The sequence below is a fragment of the Ciconia boyciana genome, chromosome 6, assembly GCF_034638445.1.
Source record: "Ciconia boyciana chromosome 6, ASM3463844v1, whole genome shotgun sequence".
Classification (NCBI taxonomy): Eukaryota; Metazoa; Chordata; class Aves; order Ciconiiformes; family Ciconiidae; genus Ciconia; species Ciconia boyciana.
Window position 1 is genome coordinate 61,710,292 of NC_132939.1, and position 19,599 is coordinate 61,729,890.

Genomic DNA, 19,599 nt, shown 5'->3' on the forward strand with positions numbered 1-19,599 from the left:
CTACATGAAGAAAATTAACCAGTTGGCATCTATAAAATGAACCTGCCCATGCGGCCTGTGGTCCCCCTTTACGTTTGGTAACAAGCTGCCTTTCAGCTGCATGATGACATGGGAGCATCTTCTCCTGACCTCCTATGGCATTAGGGTTCACTGCTGGAAGATGGTACCAAAAGGGCTCAGGCAGCTTACGATGGTTGGCTATATCCTTGACTATACAAGCTGTGTCATGCAGACGCTGGAGAATGAGTACACGAACTAAGACACTACCACTGACTTTGAGTACAATTTTTTATCTTACATTGTAACAATTTAAATTCACCTTCAAAAACCAGGCACAGAATTATTGACTTTTCAAATAATTTATTTGCATATATCACCAAATCATAAAAAGCCAATGCACTGTCCAGCAAAAAGCATCAATATATAAAACACGTTAACTCATTATCAGTAACACTAGAGTGTATCACTTATACTAAACGCAGTCCAGCTCCTGCTAAAGCCAAAGGAAACTTTGTCAGTGACTCCATTAGCAGAAGGATTGGACTCAGAATTTTTATTTGTTAGGTGTTTACAAAGGGCTATATTAAAATGCTAGTAAAAAGCTTCCCTTTTGAGACTGTATCAAAACAATAATAAACCTCACTCCAATTCTGTTTCTGTCAAATGCATGCAATTAAAGCTCCAAATCAGCAGTCATTGCACTGCAAAAGACCGTACAAATCAAGAGAGATAATATTCAAAACAGACCAGGCTCTACCCTCAGCTTGTGTGGACTGGCATGGTTCCAGCGTGGCTCACAAAGCTAAGCTATATACATCAGCAAAGGATCTGCCCCTCTACTGCTTTCAATGGTTAAACAAATTATGAAAAAGTGTTCAGTTTTGTCCCCACATACCCCTTACGTGGGGACCTCCTTAGCAGCATAACACAATAGTTAATCTGGACTCTTATAAAGCTTTTCCCACATGGCTATACAAAGAGACAGTAGCTCACGAATGCATAAGTCACAGGACATACTTTTCAGAGAGGTTGAAATGCTTTCAGGCTCTGCTCTGACTTGTAAGCGAGAAAGGTCTGCTCCAGATCTTTGCAGATGGTACCACACAAAAACCCCAAACCTTTTAAAACTATGGATGCTAACGAGCTCCTTTCAAAAACGGCAAGTCTACAGGGATTTGGGAACAGTCTTTCCTTCCCCACACAAGCCACGAGCTGCGCAGGGCAAAGGGCCAGCTGTAGGGTATCTGGATCTGCCAACGTAGAAAGAAGAGGTTTCCAAAGGAGCCCCTCCAAGCCTGGTGGCAATGCCAGCACCTTTACACTAGACATCTGCACAGCTGACACAGGTGGCTCTCTCCAGAAGCTGAGTTTAGGCAAACACGTACTTCAAGGAGATGCTCTGCAGTTTGTGAAGCCACATGAGCAGGCTGGGGCTGAGTGGGCCAAGCAAAGGCTGAAATTGGTGTCAGCGCTGCCCGCACAGGCACTGCAGCCTGAAAGCCAAAATCCCTCATAGCAAATGCACTAACAGTTGTCCCCACTACCTATTTCTATTCTGATTTATGGCACTCTCCTGTCCCCCTCAGCAGTCCTTGTCCCCAGTAGGAAGAGACATGAGAAATAAGGCCTGATCAGCTTGATGGCAATAAGACCCTCTGTGAAGTCTGCAGGAATGTTTTTGGAGATGAAAGGATCCAGGGGAAGGAGATGTCAGCAGAACTGTTAATTTTTGTTGTTGTTGTTTTGTTTTGTTTATAAACCTTCAAAAACCTCTTAGGAGTATGCTTCAGATCACAATATATTGATTTCTCAATTGTGTAGTTTAGGCTGAAAAATAGCAATAGTTTTATTCAGAGAGTATTTGACTAGAATTGCTCTCGTGCCATCAGTCTGCACTGGCTGTGGACCCCAATGCAGTGGTCCTCGGCCTGTAAGGATGCTGTTCAGCACGGAGCTTCTCGGCATCGTTTAGCAAAAAGACTCCTTGCAAATCTGGAAGACTGTGGTTTAATAAGGAGACTGTTAGCACCTTTTGAAGTCAAATGTTGAACACCGATTTAGCAATGGCCGTTAAAACTGTTGCAGCAGCCTAGGAATGGAAAGGGTTAACTGATTAAATCACGATCCAGTGTGTTGCAGGAAGATGTGGTCTATTTCAGACACAAACCCTTGGACTTCACAGTGTTAACAGGGAACAGTAACTCCCTCTGCTGCAGGAGTGAGTGGGGGAAGAGCTCTGGACTGTGTTATGTGGGATACTGTGACAGATGATTTTCAAACATTTCCCCGCCTTAAAATCTGTGGTTTAACATAACACCCATCTAACTCCACCAGGTTCCTTGAGGGACTGCTGGCACCAGCCTTGGGAACCTCCTAGAGCAACATGCCACTTGAATGAGGCCTGGCTTATGTAAAAGTAAGGGTTTGATGTCATACCCCAGAGAGCACAAGTGAGAACAGGGAAAATCTGCCACTCTTTTACTTATTTTTTTGACAAAAGGTAAAGTTTGCCATAGGATCCGCAATTTTTCTCACATTCATAAATACTCTTCAAAATCTATATACAAACTGGAGTCAAACTTGCCCAAACTGGGGGGGAAACGAGGGGAAAATAAGGAGTAGGTAAAGAGCAGTTTTGTCACACAACTGTTTACTCATTTGTGTGAGAAATCACCCAAGAGGTCAACAGCAACGATGACTCTTCATTCCCACCTCCTGGCAGGTTGTCTCAACCCTCACTTTACAACATAGTCAAGCGGAAAGGGGGAACAAAAACTTCTCAAATTGGGTTTCCACCATATACAAATAATTCAAGCTATTTCAGTGATCAGCTCTTCCTACCAAGTACTTTGTCTCCTTGATAAACACCAGAACCACCAGGTTAAAACATTGTTATTTAGGAATTTCAAGCCATGTAGAAAAGCTCCAGCAGGAGGATTTGAGGGGGATCCAGGATAACACCATGGCGGAAGCATTTGCCATGGAGATGGAGGCTTGTGCCTCCCAAGGCAGAGGGGGAGATTAAACCTGTGCCTCAAAGTTACCTGCCAGCAGGGAGGGCTAGGGAAAGACCATTACAGGCATTTTAACAAGTAGCTCATTGCTTTGTGCCACCCTGGTGAAATGCAGGTTTTCAGGTAACATATAACCTTCCATGTCTAACAAATCACAGTTGCTGGCTTTTTGTTTTAGTGAGGAAAAAAAGAGAGGAAAAAAAGTGTTATTTGACCAACCAAAAGGGCTATTCACAGCCTTTCTTGGATGCCTGTGCCCATTTTTTAGGGACAAGAATCTGACAGGAAGCTAATAAGAGTTAAATCCTAAATCTTTTAGCTACCTATGAAAACAGGATTTAGACTCTCACATGGATTCAGTTCTTTTGACTATCGTGTGCAATAACAGTTCAAGAAGTTATAGCAGTTATAGCAGCTATGAGAGGTAGAAAAGTTTAAGCACTCAGGTGAATACATTCATGTTAATCTATGTTTGCAATAGCAGGTCAATTGCACTCTTTGGCATGGACAAAAGAAACTAAAGAGAAAGCATTGCTATGTAAATACTGTTCCCAACAACGGAATGGAAAGATGCTATCAATTACATGCCTGCACTGAAATAAGCAGTACTTGCTATATATTAAGTAAATTGCTGTCTAACCTCTCAGAAACAAATGTTAAGTTTTCTGAAAGAGTGCAGTTGTGTTTTCCCCTTCTATATCAGGAGTACCTCAAAGTGCTGTCTTCTATGCAGTTGTTAGATTAATAAATTATTGAGTGGAATTTTGTCACTTCAAAAAAAAAAATCAAAAATATCTTATATGTGTATTTGTGCATATTAAAATACAGCTCAGGTTAAGTTTCCTCTTTCTTATGGAGGACAAAAATAGAAACATACACTTCAAGGCATTAAGACCATGAACAGAAATAATTCTAAAACAATTGCACTGCTCATGAACCTGTATGTGTGTTTTCTCACTGCATGCAGGTGTGGAAACTAGCCAGGCAAAACCTGCCTCTCTTTCCAGATTGCCTAAGCATAAGGAAAGGATATTCGTGGTCTCCAAAGCAAACATTCTCATGAGATAAAAATGGTATATTTCCATCAGCAAAGGAAATGGTCTGAGGCACAAATTTAGGATCTGGATACAGACAGGATTCCCATTAGCTCAAGGATGTTCACACCCAGGCCATTGATTTAGGAGACAAAAGTTTTGTCAAAATCCAGATTTGCTTGTCACAAAGTACTGTAAGTCTTGCCAGCATGAATGATTTTCTGGATTTTTGATAAATTTATCATTTAAATAGTAAAAGTGATTTTACATGCAATATGTTTGAGGTGGGGGGCTTTGGAGAAGGGATATGATAAAAGCTACATTCACCCAAACACCAGGTTTGCACGTACTTTCTTGCACTGAACATTTTGCAGCTGGCATCCATTCTGAATCTGCACATTTGATATTGCATTTTCTGAGACCCATCATGTAGATCGATGTGTGATTTGAGGTTGTGCAGAAACCCTGTTTCTGACATAAAGCCTATAGAATGGCCTGTGGCTCACACTTCCCTAGCAAGGGGACCCCGTGTTCTACACCCGGATCAGCCTGAAGAGACTCCTATGCACGTCCCCCATCAGGAGATGGTCTCCAACCAAGCTGCGTGAGGTGCAAACAATTGAGATTGGACCAATATGCAACAAAGGAGAAATGAAGGTGAAGCATGGCTTTGTATCACACTGATGAGAGCGTGAAATGAGGTGTCCAGGGGAATCCTGAGTGTCCTCTCTCAACCAGTCATGCATTTCACATGCAACAGCCATTGCACCAAGAAACCCCAAAGCCCTCAAACCAGGAATCACTTTGTCCAGTCTAGCCCTCCATTTCAGAGAATAACACAGCCTAGGGCATTCTAACCTGCTATTTACATTGGGGATTCAGAAGAAACAGGGCAAGTGCGCATGTTTTCTTAAGGTGAGTTTTCAGGTTATTTTAAATACAGAGGGTTATATTGGTTAGATTCTCAGACACCATAAATCATCTTAGCCTTTCTGTCCCTCAAGAGCTACACACTAACTTGCTACACCAAAGATCTGCTTGATTTTTTTCAACCATTAAGACAGTAAGTTTTCCAATGAATTCTCCCATCTAAACTCCAGCTACTAAATAACTGTATTATAAATACATTTTTTTTCCCCTTTGTCACCTTAACTTTTCTAAGAGCAAATAAATGACTGTTTACAAAAAGACACGCTGCCTGTTTTCAGCCAGAATATTGCACTGTGTTGCAGAAGAGTATGGTTTGGCAACCAAAGGATTGACACTCCTATCAAAATATGTTCTGTTTGTCACCTGCAAGTCTGTATTTTAAAAGAATTAATAACAGGACCATGTTCATGCCAGGGTCACTGGTCATTTAGGAGTCCATGGTGCAGAATTCCTGAATCAGGGGAAAAGTACCCCATGCTCATGCAGTATAACTGTAAAGTGTGTGCTCCTGTTCCTTGCAGCTCTGCTTCCATCCTGAATACTACGTAGGTTAAATCAACAGTGTTTCATGTTGGTGAGGGAAGGCCTTGAAGGGAAATGTGACTCTGTTCCTAACAGGACTAATACAACTATCATCAGGACATTATCCAACGATAGGGGAGGAGTTAAAATATCTGCAAACCCCCATTAGAAACCCATCTTAGCCCTTTGGAGGTTCTGCACTGGTCAATGCTTTCCTACTCTGCTCACATCACATCCACATCCAACTCTGGGTATCATAACCTATGTATCATTGCACAGATCCTAATACTAAGGAAGAAAAAGGCAGTGTAGAAAGTTAAGGCAACGTAACAACTACTCCAACTTAAGCTGCCTGTTAAGAGAAGAGCCTATATCCATATCACAGAAGAGCAGTGGAGTTATTTCTGGCATGTATCTGTGTACATTGTACAGACACACGTACACCACCTCCCTCACACTGAATGCTTTCATGATGAAGTCTGGGTACTCAAGCATCCATCACTGTTTATTATAACAACCAGTTTTCCAAGGGACCATAGAAACATTGCCATAGCATGCATGTTTCCTTCCGTTTTTAAAGTAAATCATTATGCTCTTATTTTTGCGATTCCTGTTGAAAGTTCACAGCTAAAAGATGCCTCATGAATTAGTGGGATAAGAAGTTATGAGCATTTGTGCCCTCATGAGAAAATTGTATTCAAAAAAATGGCTTCAATTGTTTCTCCATTATAAAAATAATAATAAACAGCATTGATCTAAAAGCTCAGACAACACTTGTTAGCTCAGATTTTTCTAACCCAATGTGGACTGCTGGCAGGGAATTGGCAGGGAAATTAACCACAGATGGTAGCCAGGATGTGGGAAATCTATTCAATATAACAGAATAATTGTGTGGCAACACCCAGGTGCCTCGGAAAGCAGCATCCAGTTGGATTCAACCAAGTAAGGCTCTCCCTGCGTTATTAGCAATTTTCACAGGCCAAAACAAAGACCTTTTGACTGTGGTTTTAGCATCACAGGGAACACGATGACTAAACAACTGCATCCCACATTCTCCACCAGAATGGCTCACAGCTTTGCGATGGTCAGCAGCAGGAGGGGCTACCTGGCAAAGGCCACAAAGCTTTTTCCCCTTCCACCGTGTGACAATAAATAAATACAAGTATAAATACCACACAGGGTTCTAGTTCTTCGAATACACCTCTTGCTAGAGTGTTCCCAGAGGCCTGCTTTTGGAGATGGCAAATTAAAGAATGCATTGAAATATCACAGAATGCAACATTTGACTCAGAGAAACTCCTACTGCAGCCACGCTCTGCACTGGTTGGCAACAGATGACTAAAAGCAGAGGTCAGAAATGTGCAAAAGAGAGACATGTGAGAGAGAGAATAGGTCTGTATGTATGTACGTGTACAAATAATACTGCTATTCTAACACATTTTCAGCTTGGCATCACCAGGTTGGTCTGAGTGTGCAAGCTTTAGGAGAAGAGGTTGCAGAAAGATAAATGCAAGCAAAAAAGCCCAAGCGGGTCCAATAACTTGCACAGGCCTTGCACAGTACCCTCCCTCCCCTCGAGTCAGCCCAAGAGCTTCTCACTACATGCTCTGCCTTCTCACCAGCCATGGGGCTTCCTTCAAAACCAGTTTTGCTTTTAAGCATCACTGATGCTTGCAAGCTGCATGCCAGCCTCACCCCACCTGGTCAAGTGAGGGAAGCTGGGGAAAAGAGACTGGGATGCATGTGGGACTCAAAGAAGAGCCTCAGCCTCTTTTCAGTTTACATGCCAACTCCAACAGCCAAAATGTTTGCATTCATGGACACTGAAATGCAACTGGGGTTAAAAGAATTCACCCAGGTAAATGAATTAGAGAGGCTAAGCTTTGATGCCAAAGTTAACAGGTGAGTCTGTACATACACTTGTGTTGGGCTGGACTTTCCAAAGTCTGAAGTGAGGTATTTTATTCCTATTGACTTTTACTTCAAGGAGGGATCCTGGCTGCCCCAGGTGCTTCAAAGATCCCACTTTTTGTCTACTGAGCTGCAGAACAATGAAGATAGTGTCAGGGAGATAGTGTCAGGGTGACAAATGCTACTGAAAATGCTAACCACAAAAGTAAACAAGAGTAGAAACCCCAGGACCAGTGTTTGCTGCTTCTCATGGAAGTGGAAGGGAGGAAAAGACCCTGAGACAGAAGAAAAGAGAGGTAGAAGAGAGCATGAGCTCTGGACAACCTCACCTATGAGCAGCATCTTCTTCCTCCTCAGAACCAGAGACAAGGCTTGAGCCCTGGTATCTCAGAGCAAGGGTGAGGAGGAGACACTTGCTGTCTTCTGCCTCCTGGTTCTTCAAATCCCCAGGCAAGACCAGGAACATTGGTCCCAACCCACACGTTACTTCAGCCTAAGCCTGATTTGACACATATAAAAAATACATTATACAAAGCAGCAGCATGGTTCCACATGAGGAGTAAAGCATGCACCAAAGTACTTTGTGGGAAGAGACATCGTTGATGAATCTTAAATTCAAAGTGAGACTGGAAGGAGAAGTAGTGTCTTTTACAGTTGGAGAAACAACTGGGGAAACATAGGAAACAGGCTAACTTTCAGGACCCAAGCTCTTCTTCAGGGTATGAAGGGGAAAGTCATGCCCTGGCAAAGGGCTTAGGTACCTGCAAGAATGTATCTCTTATTAGACCAAATGAATAAAAAAAGGCACTCCAACAGTCCTGATCTCTGAATTTTAAATTGCTGTTAACTTGATCTCTGATTCCCGCTTCAGGAACTCCTGCTCTGATGTCAATTCACAACTACAAAAAAGCCTCCACTGTAAGCTTTCGAAGGAATTGCATTCCCTTGTGGGCAGAAATCATGCCGAAAAACAAGATCTCTCTACAGACAGCTGTGGCCAGCTGGGGCTATAAGCAATGTTCACAAAGCTCACTGCTTACAGCCCATGGAGGGTTTTTTTTCCCTAGACCTATGAGAATAATTTGGCTGTTAAATGTAATGTTAGATTTTATGCCCTAAATGCTTACAAATTCAGGGATTTGTTATGACTTCAAGTTCTGTTTTAACCAAATGCTTAAGCAGGTACTTAACTTCAAGCACCAGATAGTCCCCAGAAGACAACAGTAAATCTATATGGTTGTGCTAGCCCCAGGCTTGAGCTCTGATGGGGTAGAAGCCTGCTGTCTTCTCACCCCAACCTTCTTATTTACCAGGCAATATAGATATGGGTTGTTACACTCATGTTGCAATAATTTGAGTCTCAACTCAAAAACAGATGCCACAGGCAGCGTCTGTGTATGCACAAAAATTCTTCTTCAGCCTAAACTTAACTGCTTGCTTAAGTTTTCTGCTGAATCGGGGTCTTCTGTGCAATGTGTACCCAGGGATAGCTGCCTAGTTGTAGTACAACTTTACTTCTCTGCCATGCAAATTCCACACTCACTGGAGTGACTCTCCTTAGTTATTGGATCTACTTCTCAACTCAGTCATTCACCTTATTTATTGAAGCACTGGCCAAGCAAAACTGAATGCAACAACAAAGTCACTAGTGAGCTTTGTGAAAATAACAGTTCTTCTCCCTTTTCACAGCAAAATTCATCAGCCCTGGAACTCTTGCCCGTGACTGGGGACAACGGACCCATTCAACACGGACCTACCTATAAAACAACTCAGCTGTTCGAGCTCCTTGTTATGTTTATAGATATATAGAGATACCTACAATGCAAATGTTTACAGTAATTTTGCATACTCTATATGAAATAAATATTACAAGTAATTTCTAATACTAAAAACTGAATAGTATGCAATGTTAGGGACCAAGTTACATTTATAAATGCACAAGCATTAATACTATCTATTCAGCGTAATTTCTTAGTATGCAAGCTTCAGCAATTCCTAGCTACACTACACTTCAGGAGTCATAATAAATGTTGGTCATGCCAAAATCTAAGAAGAAACAAAACCACAAAAATTCTCCACCACCCTTCCAAATGATACACAGTTTTTGACAGATACCATAATAATACATGAAACTGTGGTTTCATGAAATTCATTAACACTGTCCAATATTAAATATCAAGTCTGGAACACAGGTCTGTATGTTCTAAATGAACTCAAAATCAGAGCAGGAGCAACAGGTTTGTCAGCACTGTCTCCGCACATAGCAAAAGCTGAGACCACAAGAGTCTGTACCTGGACCAGAGCTGCAATTACCCAGAATAAAGTGAGAATAGGGGCAGCTTTACTGGCAAAAGGGAGGAGAGGGAGAGAAGAGGGACTGGACGCAGCCCCAGTTACAACTGTTGTTGCAGAATAGTTTGAAGAAATAGCCTAGACTCTGTAGCCTGGTCTTGCCAGCACAGTCTTCAAAAATGGCCCCTTCCCCGAAAGCCAGTGATAGCACATAGGAGCTCTGCTAGCAAGAGCAGGTTAGATTGTGCCTGCACAGGACAGAAAGTCTGCTGTGCCAATGGCACATGGGGCCGTTCATTCTCTGTATCCTAATATAAGTATTTCTGCCAACAATTTCTCATGGAGGAAGTGGGTGATTCACAAGTACATCTCCTTTCAGGAAAGAAAATATCTCACACACTCAATACCCTGACTCAATTTCGGCTCACACTACTGAATAATAAAATCTAGATCCTGCCCTGGAAATTGGCTTAACTTTAGATCATGCCACTTTTCTCATCTTGCAAAGAGGTTCGTGAAGAGGATCTTCCTAGCAACAGCTCCTTCTCATGGATCAGGCTATCTAGCAGGTCCTCCTGTCTGTAGTTGTGATAAACCTTCAGGAAAGCCAGAATGGTAATTCCCAGCCAAGTCAGCCAGGCAGCCCAGAGGCCAAACTAGAGAAGAAAAGACATGATAAAGAGGTCAGTACTGTATTATAAAAATAAAGTCAACTGTCCAGGTGAATATCAAAATCTCAGCTGAACCAAAACCCATGGAGTCATGCCAAGTCACACCCAGTGAAGTCCTGGCCTCAGTGTTCCTCAACTCTGTCAAGTTATTCCTAGCTTAAAAGGAAAAACTCTTTATGTACTAGAAAAACTGAAGCAAAAATGCACTAAGTACAATAATGAAAAAAAGAAATCTATATAGTCCAGGGGCATCCATTGAACTTCCCATATCTGACATTCTGTGCGGCCCAAAATTCCTGGGATTATTTCACTTTTGTTACTTTAGAACTGCAATATGTTTTAAAACATTTTCCAAAACTTTCCTCCCAAGTCCTTAAGGCCTCCCACTACCCCTGGAGAAGTATAAATTTTAAGATATTTCTATTCAAAATATTGTTGAGAAAATCTTACCAATTGAACTGTTACACTCTGGGGTAACTGGTTCACATTAGCATGAACTCAGACAGCAAGAGAAACCCATTCCAGTCCATCCAAGTTCCTGGTGGCTCATTTATACCTCGCATGAGATACCAGGGCTTAAAGCCTCAGACCTGCAATAGGTTCCACCACTAACTTGTCAGTCTCTGTTGCTGAACTTCGTAGAAATAACTGCACTTTCATTGGTACAGATACTTGAATGTTGGCCTCCCTGCCTGAGAGGAGGCTCATTTGTAGTAGGGCTTTCTGGCAAAAATTCCATTTTAATTCTATGATGCCTTTAGCAAAGAAACACTAATTGAATCCCTGTATTTCAGTTTTGACATACTGCATTTTTAATTAAAAAATTACAACAGTTTAAACACTTCCAGACAGTAATACAGCTGTTTACTCTAATAGCCAATTTAGATAAGCAAGGACTACTATTTTTTAAAGGGAGTTTATGTTCCTATATATCTTATGCACTTTGGAAATTCTCTTAAGTATTTCTGCCCATACTTACAATTATCTCAGTTCACCAGTAAAGAATATTTTTTAGCTATTCTACAAACCTTGGAAATAAGAGATATTAATTTGGATTTATATGACTGTATCTAAAGAACTGGAAGCTTTGCATTCATTTCTTAAGCACTTCTTTAATGAAATATTATCTTAAAGGCATTCATATATCTGCTACTGCTGTGGTCTTCTCATCGTACTTGATATGAAAGAATCTACATGGATTTAGCCAAATTCAGTTAAACTCCCAGAGTCATTCTGATGTGTCGGAAGCATCTCAATGGAGGAAAGTGGACAGAGACGGGGTCTGTACGTGTGTCTGTGTGTTTGTACACGCACATGTACATGTGCCAAATATCCAAAGCTATAAGCAAGCTGCCTGTTCTTCCCTTCTAGATTTTAGCCAGATCCCGTTTGTAATTCTTAAACTGTCAGCAATCTTGATATCTCCATTCAGACCACTGCTTCTAAGTAAAGCTTACTGTAAGAAATTATTGCACTTCTAAGGAAATATTTGCTTCAGCTGGTAAGTCTAGTCTATTCTCGGGTTTTTCTTTCTACTGTTTCAAAGAAACTTATTTGCCCTCCATAGACAGACCCATTCCCATGCCTTCATCCAACTCTGCTTACTACACCCCAGATACCAGAAGAAAATGATGCAGGATTTTGTTCCCTGCTTGGTCCTTTCTTCAAACAGTCACAATCAGGATTCACTTTGACACTACCAGGTTCAGCTTTTGAAGCCAAACAGTGTTTCCCTGGAGCTGTTATGCTCCCAGGCTCCTCATACTTGGGTGTTTGCAGAGCTTAGAGGCTGCACTTTGCAGGCTAGCTCTACCCAGGAACATCTGGAGGGATGTGGATCGGTGTGGGGAGCCGCATCCAATGGCTTGGGCTGATCCTTCTACGCTGTGATGTGTTAACTTTCCTTCAACTAAAGTGCTATGTGCATGGACCTTGACTTTTCAGGCATGGCTCCCTATCAGAGAAATGCCTTCTCCTGCGTGTAGATTACAAACTGTCCATCCTGAGATCACAGGGTGGACAGGGACATTTAGTTCCCATGAACTCAAAGTTATAGACAGATAACAGGTTTACTTCTGCTACCCTCTCACTAGCTGGCAGATTAGGAGTTAATGGCAAATTCTGCTACAAAATACAGCCTGGCCTTGGGCTAGCATGATATAAAGGGGTCACTCTTATGACATATTTCTATCCTACATGCAGGTATGACTGAGCTGGGTGTCTAGATGTCAGTGCTGGCAACGAAGACACAAAACTAGCCTGTGTCCAAGAGGCACAGGTACCTTCAAGGAGTGCCCCAGGCAAGCTAATACCTCTTCCCATGCAGGACAACATAAGAAGCATGTGTATGGATGCAGCCCCGCATGGATGGGGCTATCCTCCTTGCAGAACTAGTAGGTGTTCACATGCACAAGTGCTCAAGTCCCAGCGTTCACTGACTTTGAGTGTTGACTTAGAGCTAGCACATTCAATAGAAAGGTCTGACAGCTTTGAAGGTCTAATTCTCAAAGATTAATCAGAAAACAGCCCAATATAAATGACAGTAATCTTTCATTATTTTCAATAGTCTGATATTTATATGGGCTCAGGCAATCTCAGACAAACTCATGGAAGGCAAAGCTAATATCCCCATGATCTGGTGCAGGTCAGACATTATTCTGAACAGCAATGAAGAGCTCTGGGACACCAGAGTGTTGCAATATTTGCAGAGCTCATCCTTTGGAGAAACAATAAATTTTCCATCACGAGTAACAGGATCAGTGGCAGAGTCAGGTTTTGACATGTCTGCATTCAAAACTACCTGTTTTGAATTTAAAATGCAAATGTGCCTGTCACTGTCATCCTGATTCAGCACTTGCTGGTCAGTGGAAACGTTCCCACTGATTTCAGAGGATGGTAGTTCAGCTCCAGCAATCCCAGATCAAGGAGCGAATGGTAAATGAACTGAACTAGAACCATGACCTAGTCCGACCTACCTGTGCAATAGCAAACTGGTCGTAGAAAGCAGAGTTTTCTAAGTTCAGTTCAAGATCTATATCCTGTAACTCTTCACAGCTACCCAAGGAAGGCATTTGGAGGGGAAAAAAGAAAATTATTTCAGAGACTCCAAACATAACATAAAGCAGCCAAACATAAAATGAAGCAACATCTTAAATGTTTCAAACAGTCACAACGGCATGTTCTATCAAAAGATATTTAAGTTATTGCAGTAACAAGGTTGCTTGCCAATCTTCTCTAAAACTAGGCTAAAAGAGGCATGTAATTACTTTCTTTTAAAAAAAAACAATGTATAATTATGTAAGTGATAACACCAATCTTCCATAAGTGGAACTGTAATAGTTATTATGAAAACAGTATACTTAAAACCCTCTTCTCCCACTACCCCTGAGCCTCCCACATATATGCAACTGGCATCACCCCAGATTGGTTGCTTCACCCCTCAATGAAACAAAGTGTATGAGCCTCCATTACCTTTTGACTTCATCAGGAAAAGCCTCAGAAGAAGGGATTGTGTGGGTGTTTTTGTTTCGGATGCTCCAGCAAGGAGACGGTACTCTGATGGTAAGATAGAGGCTGCCTACAGATTTTACAAATAACTTGGACTTTTACTGGTGTGAAAAAATCCCAGGATTTTGAGGTTGTCTTTCTATCTCTTGGTTGATTTCTGCAGCCTCTTCTCTCTCCTTTTCAGTGCTGTCGGTCATCTTGGGTTCTTATCCGAATATTCGATTAGACGTTTTTTGTAATAGAACTTTTAACCGAATATTCGAATAATTCGATTAATCGTTGCAGCCCTAAACAGAACATTTACTATGGCATTTTACAACATATGACAATGTGCAACATAAATGTATGCTTTAAATAGTACATTTATTCAATATCATATGACATAAAATGTCACCTTTTCTTCTCTCTTCATTGTTATTTGTTTGACAGGAAAAAATCTACCTCAACTTATCATGTTTCCTATAAGGAGCATAAGCATCGTGGGATACAGTAGACCATTTTAGGATCTGTACATTTTGTGCACTGTAAGAAAGTATCAACCATCTGTACTTTGCACTTATAGAGTACTTTCCATTCTTCGGCTCTCGGGGCGTCCACAGCACCACTATAAGGCCAGCATCTTTATACCAATTTTTGGATGATGGTGCGTTGTGGCACAGGCAGGATGAGTGACTTGCCCACTGTCACACAGTGGGTCAGTGGAAGAGCCAGGACAGCAAGCCAGGAGCCCTGACTCCCAGTCCCCTGCCCTGCTCACAAGACCACGCTCTCCCCATTCTTACAGCATTTCCAAATCTAGCTCTCCTTTGGAAATGAGAATTTTTAAACTAATGGATTTCTTTTGCACATGATTGCAACTCTTAAAGAGACCATGAAACGCTACGGAAACTGTACTTTTCTTTGTGGGGAACTAAATGCAAAAAAAAGTTTGATCTGCTTTTTTTTGTTCCAGATGAAAAAAAATCTGGATTTCCACATTACAGATGCCTTCTCCCTCTTGCTCACCTTGCATGTAATAACTACAGTTTGTAACACCACTGTTCATTTGTGCATATATGAAAAAAAAAGGAAGAAAATGTATTCTTCAATACTAACCTATTTGGCATGCTTCCTTTTTCGGTAATTGCATCACACCACATGTTAAATCCTACACTCACTATAGTGCTAGCAATAAATGTGATAAACACCACAAAGACGCTGATCAGCAGATTCAGGAAGGCATAAAAGAAAGAGCTGCAATAAAAAGGAAGAAAAATGTAACTCATAAACAGCTGAAACACAACATCAGCAGTCTCTCTAAGCAGCATACACTGGGCACAAAGATATCAGTTTCAATTTGAAACACATCTGCTTTAATTAAGAACACCTAATACATTGAAAAACTATGGATTATGATTTTGAGTCACATTATCTTCATTTGTAAGTGCTTTTGATTTTTATTTTTTTTCACCATAAGAGGAAGGGGCTTTAAATCATAAATACTAAGTGGCGATTGTTCATATACAGCATGGCTTTCATTAGCTGTAATGATGAAAAGCACCATTGTTAAAATAAATGTCATTAGCTCAAATTATATACTAACTGGAGCTAAAATTATTTCATTACTAAAGTGATAATTGGGACAAAAATTGCCTAGGAGAGAGAAACTAAACATAAAACAACACAGTACTGATAGCTATAATCATTTTAAGCAATGTAACACAAGGTACTGCCATCATAGGACACGAATCTCAGTTTTATGGGCAATTTGCAGAGCAGGCCAGCTTCTCCTGGGACTTCTCTGGCTTTGGTGTCAGTATGTTATTTCTGCCAGCTGAATGTCAGTTTACTTCAGCCCCATTAAGTCTGCCCAACCAGGGCCAGCCCTAGGCACGTGCTGTGTTTGGAGTGGTAGGGGGTGGGATGCTTACAGTGGTCCCATAAGGCCAAGGACTTGTCTACTCATCTTCCAACCTTGCTGCTTAACTCTCCCCCTTAGTTCTAGTTAGTGAAAACATTCTAATTCTTTTCTCATTCATCAGACCAAGTCCTTCGCTACTTGAAACTGCTCTAGATGGCACTTGGAAAGTCTCATTATCTAAAAACTGGACATCTGCTCTAGGTTGGAGAAAGACTGGCAACTCCAGGAGGCAGGTCATCCTATTCAGGTTAGGTGGTAAGGATGAATATGATGAATTTCCCACCAGTGCCATTCTCATTATGCTGAGGATAGAAGGAGTCTACTCACCCAGAGAACAAAAAAACAGTAATTTCTTTTCCCTGGTGGCTCATTAAATGAAAAGCCGAGAGGCTTTTTGAGTCAGTGTTTGAATCCTGGGAAGGTTCTGGGCTCGTCAATCCTAATTTGTACAGGTTACACATGGTGAGATACATGTGACCTCAGGAGGACTTCTTTAGAATGAGATGAGGAAACAATTAACACTGGGGTTAGGATGTTTGTTTCTGGGTTGACATGGCTTTAGAGGGGCTGTCTAGGCTCTCTCCAAAGTGACAGTCATCCCATCCCAACACTGATAGAAAAGAAGTGAAATAAACCACCTTCCAGAAGTGCCCTTACAGACCATAGTGGGATCTGGATGCCAGGACACCTGACTTCTACATGAACATTGAGATGAATCCTACTCTTATCCTTTGGCTTCACTGGACTGGGTGGACTAGATCAGCTCACCTCTGCAGAGTGCCGGGGTCACCCCCATAGCAGAGGGAGCTGGTACAAGCACACCACAGCTTTGCATGTTCACTTTCCCTGCCCTGATTTCACACCTAGCCTAGATTTCATTCCAAGTGTCGCTAAAGCTATATGCACTGGGTGCACCTTAGCATGGTATGCTGGCCTGAGAGGCAGAAAAGACTTGATCTGTCCACTGAATAAAAACAGAGTTAACACCAGAATAAGTAACAGCTCTAGAAAAGGAACAGTTCCCAGGAGTATTCAGTGGATCATCACCATCCTGGGACCTCTAGTCATCCATCTACTTCCTACCCTGCAGTACAGAAGAGGTGCCAAGGTCCAGAATTGGACCTTCCACTGACAAAGCAGGGCTGAGTGTTGCACTTGATTTGCACCAAGCAAGCAGTAATCATCACCGTGTGCTGGAGGTTCCTCAGGCCAGGACATCCTGGTAGAGAACTGCGCTAATTTGACTCTCTACCTCACCTATTTTTTTGCTTAGATCAAAATTTGAAGCTACACATTCCAGATTGAGTGGATGCCCTGTAATGACGAAAGCTTACACTCAAAGTAGATATTGGTTTGCAAGCCTAGTAGTGAAATATCTGAGTTGTACCTCTACCTTTCAGCTGAGCTGAATAGTCCCAGGCCCAGAGCATGGCTGGCAGCCAGCACTTGCTTCTCCTGCTCCTGCAGGCAACCCTAGCTCAGTCTGTCCCTGAGGCAAGGGGTGCTGAGACCCTGTTAAGAAGGATTTTTAGTAGTCCTAACTATCTGACAACAATCATTTGAAGCCATTGCACATGAAGACTGGCCACCTTGCTAGGATGCAGAAGGTGCTACCCCTGACTTCATCAGGCCAACTTACTCCAGAGCTGACCCAGCAGCAGTGATCCTAAAGGGACAATTTTCAGAGGCCTGCCCAACAGTTTTGAACTAAATAGCCACATTTGGAAGCAGGCCAAACATGTGATCCAAATTTCATTATTACATGGTTTTTACTGCTGGTTTCTTCCAAAAATTAACTGGTTCTGAACTGCAAAACTGAAAAAAGCATCTGGATTCAACTAATCTTCTATACGTATCTGATCACCTGAGGAAGCTGAACTTAAATGCATTAAGCAGTCCATGGTTATATTTAGATCTTGTAAGGTAAGTCTTAATATGGAAATAAGTTTCTGATCTATACTTGCTATAGCATGCTTTAGTATCAGGCAGCTTGAGAGTGGTCAGAAAGAGCCAGAGAGACAATACTGCTACCCAGTCCCCAATATTACCAATATCAGCGTGTTGTACAAGCCCAGGTGTGCACAACAGCCACTGACCCAAGAAACCTCCACTCAAAATAGACCTGGACATGAGCGATTTACCCTTGGAATGGTCCCTAAACCATGGGAAAATGGCTTTCCTAGTCTAGACAGCCACCAGTGCGTGCTCCTGCCTTCCCACCTCTGTGCAGCTGGATACTTGGAGGGCCCCGGCCCCACAGCACCCACAGGCTGGGTGACCTGTGCCAGGGGCTCTACCCAAGGTGGCAGGACAGGCCACTGGAGAGCCAAGCACAGAGCACAGTGTTCCCGAGCTGCTGCCTGGACCACCACGCCTCTCACTATTGCTGCTGGGGTCTGATGCCCCTTGGTTTGTCTGAGCACAGTAACCGGCTGCCAGTGCAGCCCCGCAGCTGCTGCAGGGAGCGCTCAGCATTGCTCTTGTGTCGTAACCAAGCAATAGTTGTTCTCTGCAATAGTTGCCATGTCCACCACAGAAGCAGCATAAAAATAGAGGGGGACCATCACCTGCTCCTTTTTGCCCCCCCATGCACAAGCATGTTGTTTCAAGGTTTTTCAGGCACCTGGTGTACCTCCTGGGAAGGCTCCCCTTTGCAGGGACATGTAGTGGGACCATGGTCAGGAGGTACCTGTGAGCCCCAGCCTCCAGCATCGCCCCACAGCCCCCAGCATCCTCCATGCCCACCGCAGCTGAGCTGGCCGGACACTTCTCCCAGACTGCTAAAGGGCAGCGGGCGCATAGCCATGAATCTGGCCCCTCACCCCAAACCCCTGCAGGGGAGCATCCTCTGGAGAGGGCTCTGGACACAGGTGGGGGTGTATGTGGTGTGCGTGCAGACAGGCGCAGGCAATACATGGCCTCACCCCAAACCACTCTAGGGAGCAGGATGATCTGGATGGTGCAAAACCCAATGCTTCACCCCCAGGCTGCTCCCACTTGCCCCAGCCTGCAGGAGGGATGGGCACCCCCTGCCCTCCCCAGGGATACTTACTCCTCGTGCCCTTTGCAGAGGAAGAAGAGGGTCCTCCAGGCCTGCACTGTGGCCAGCAGCAGGGAGAGGAGCCCGGTGAAGATGCTGAAGCGGCAGGCAGCCTCAGGCCCCCACTCCTGCACAGTGAAACGTTGCCTCTCCACCGTCAGGTTGGCGTTGAGCCACATGCCCTCGGTGAAGAGCAGGCACCGGCCGTGGAAGTCGTTGCCATTCTCGGAGAGAGGCACCACCACGATGAAGCTGAAGAGGAAGGCCAGGAAGTAGCAGATGCACTGAGCGAAGAGGAAATTGCTGAGCGCCATGTCCGCGGCTCTCCGCAGGCAGAGGGAGGGAAGGAGGGAGGGATGGAGGAGGGAAGGATGCGTGAGGGAGGGATGCGGGGGGGAGGGGGGAGAGGATGGAGGGATGAAGGGAGGAAGCCTGCAGCAGTAGGGGGTGGGGAGGGAGGATGCGCAGTGCCATGCAATGCAATGCAATGCAATGCAATGTAATGCGATGTAATGCCTCCTCCGGACACAGCTGCTGCCGCTCCGGCGGCCCGAGCTGCCCCTCCTGATGGCTCCAGGGCTTGCGGGGGGAGCGGAGAGGAAGAGCTGTTGGGGGGCATCGTTCTTCTTCGGGAAAATCTGGCCGCTGATACACCCTGGTGCCCAGGGGGTTAAATCAGTCCGTGCCTCCACAGCAGGGCTAGGTACCACCGGCTCTCAGTGGGGTATCTCCCTAATGACATAGGATACTGATGTCACCCGTGTTGGTGGCAGTGACA

The 19,599-nt window shown here is 43.4% G+C and overlaps 1 protein-coding gene across 1 annotated transcript; it reads right to left on the reverse strand.

Annotated features, from left to right (window-relative positions):
• Window positions 1-9,753: 9,753 nt before the first annotated feature.
• Window positions 9,754-19,141, reverse strand: TMEM179 (transmembrane protein 179). The gene is made up of 4 exons (XM_072865457.1): window positions 18,834-19,141; window positions 14,977-15,114; window positions 13,350-13,428; window positions 9,754-10,359 (listed from the first exon to the last, which is right to left on the reverse strand). Exons 1-4 carry the CDS (start codon window positions 19,133-19,135, stop codon window positions 10,180-10,182), a joined length of 699 nt encoding a protein of 232 aa, XP_072721558.1. The 5' UTR covers window positions 19,136-19,141; the 3' UTR covers window positions 9,754-10,179.
• Window positions 19,142-19,599: the final 458 nt, after the last annotated feature.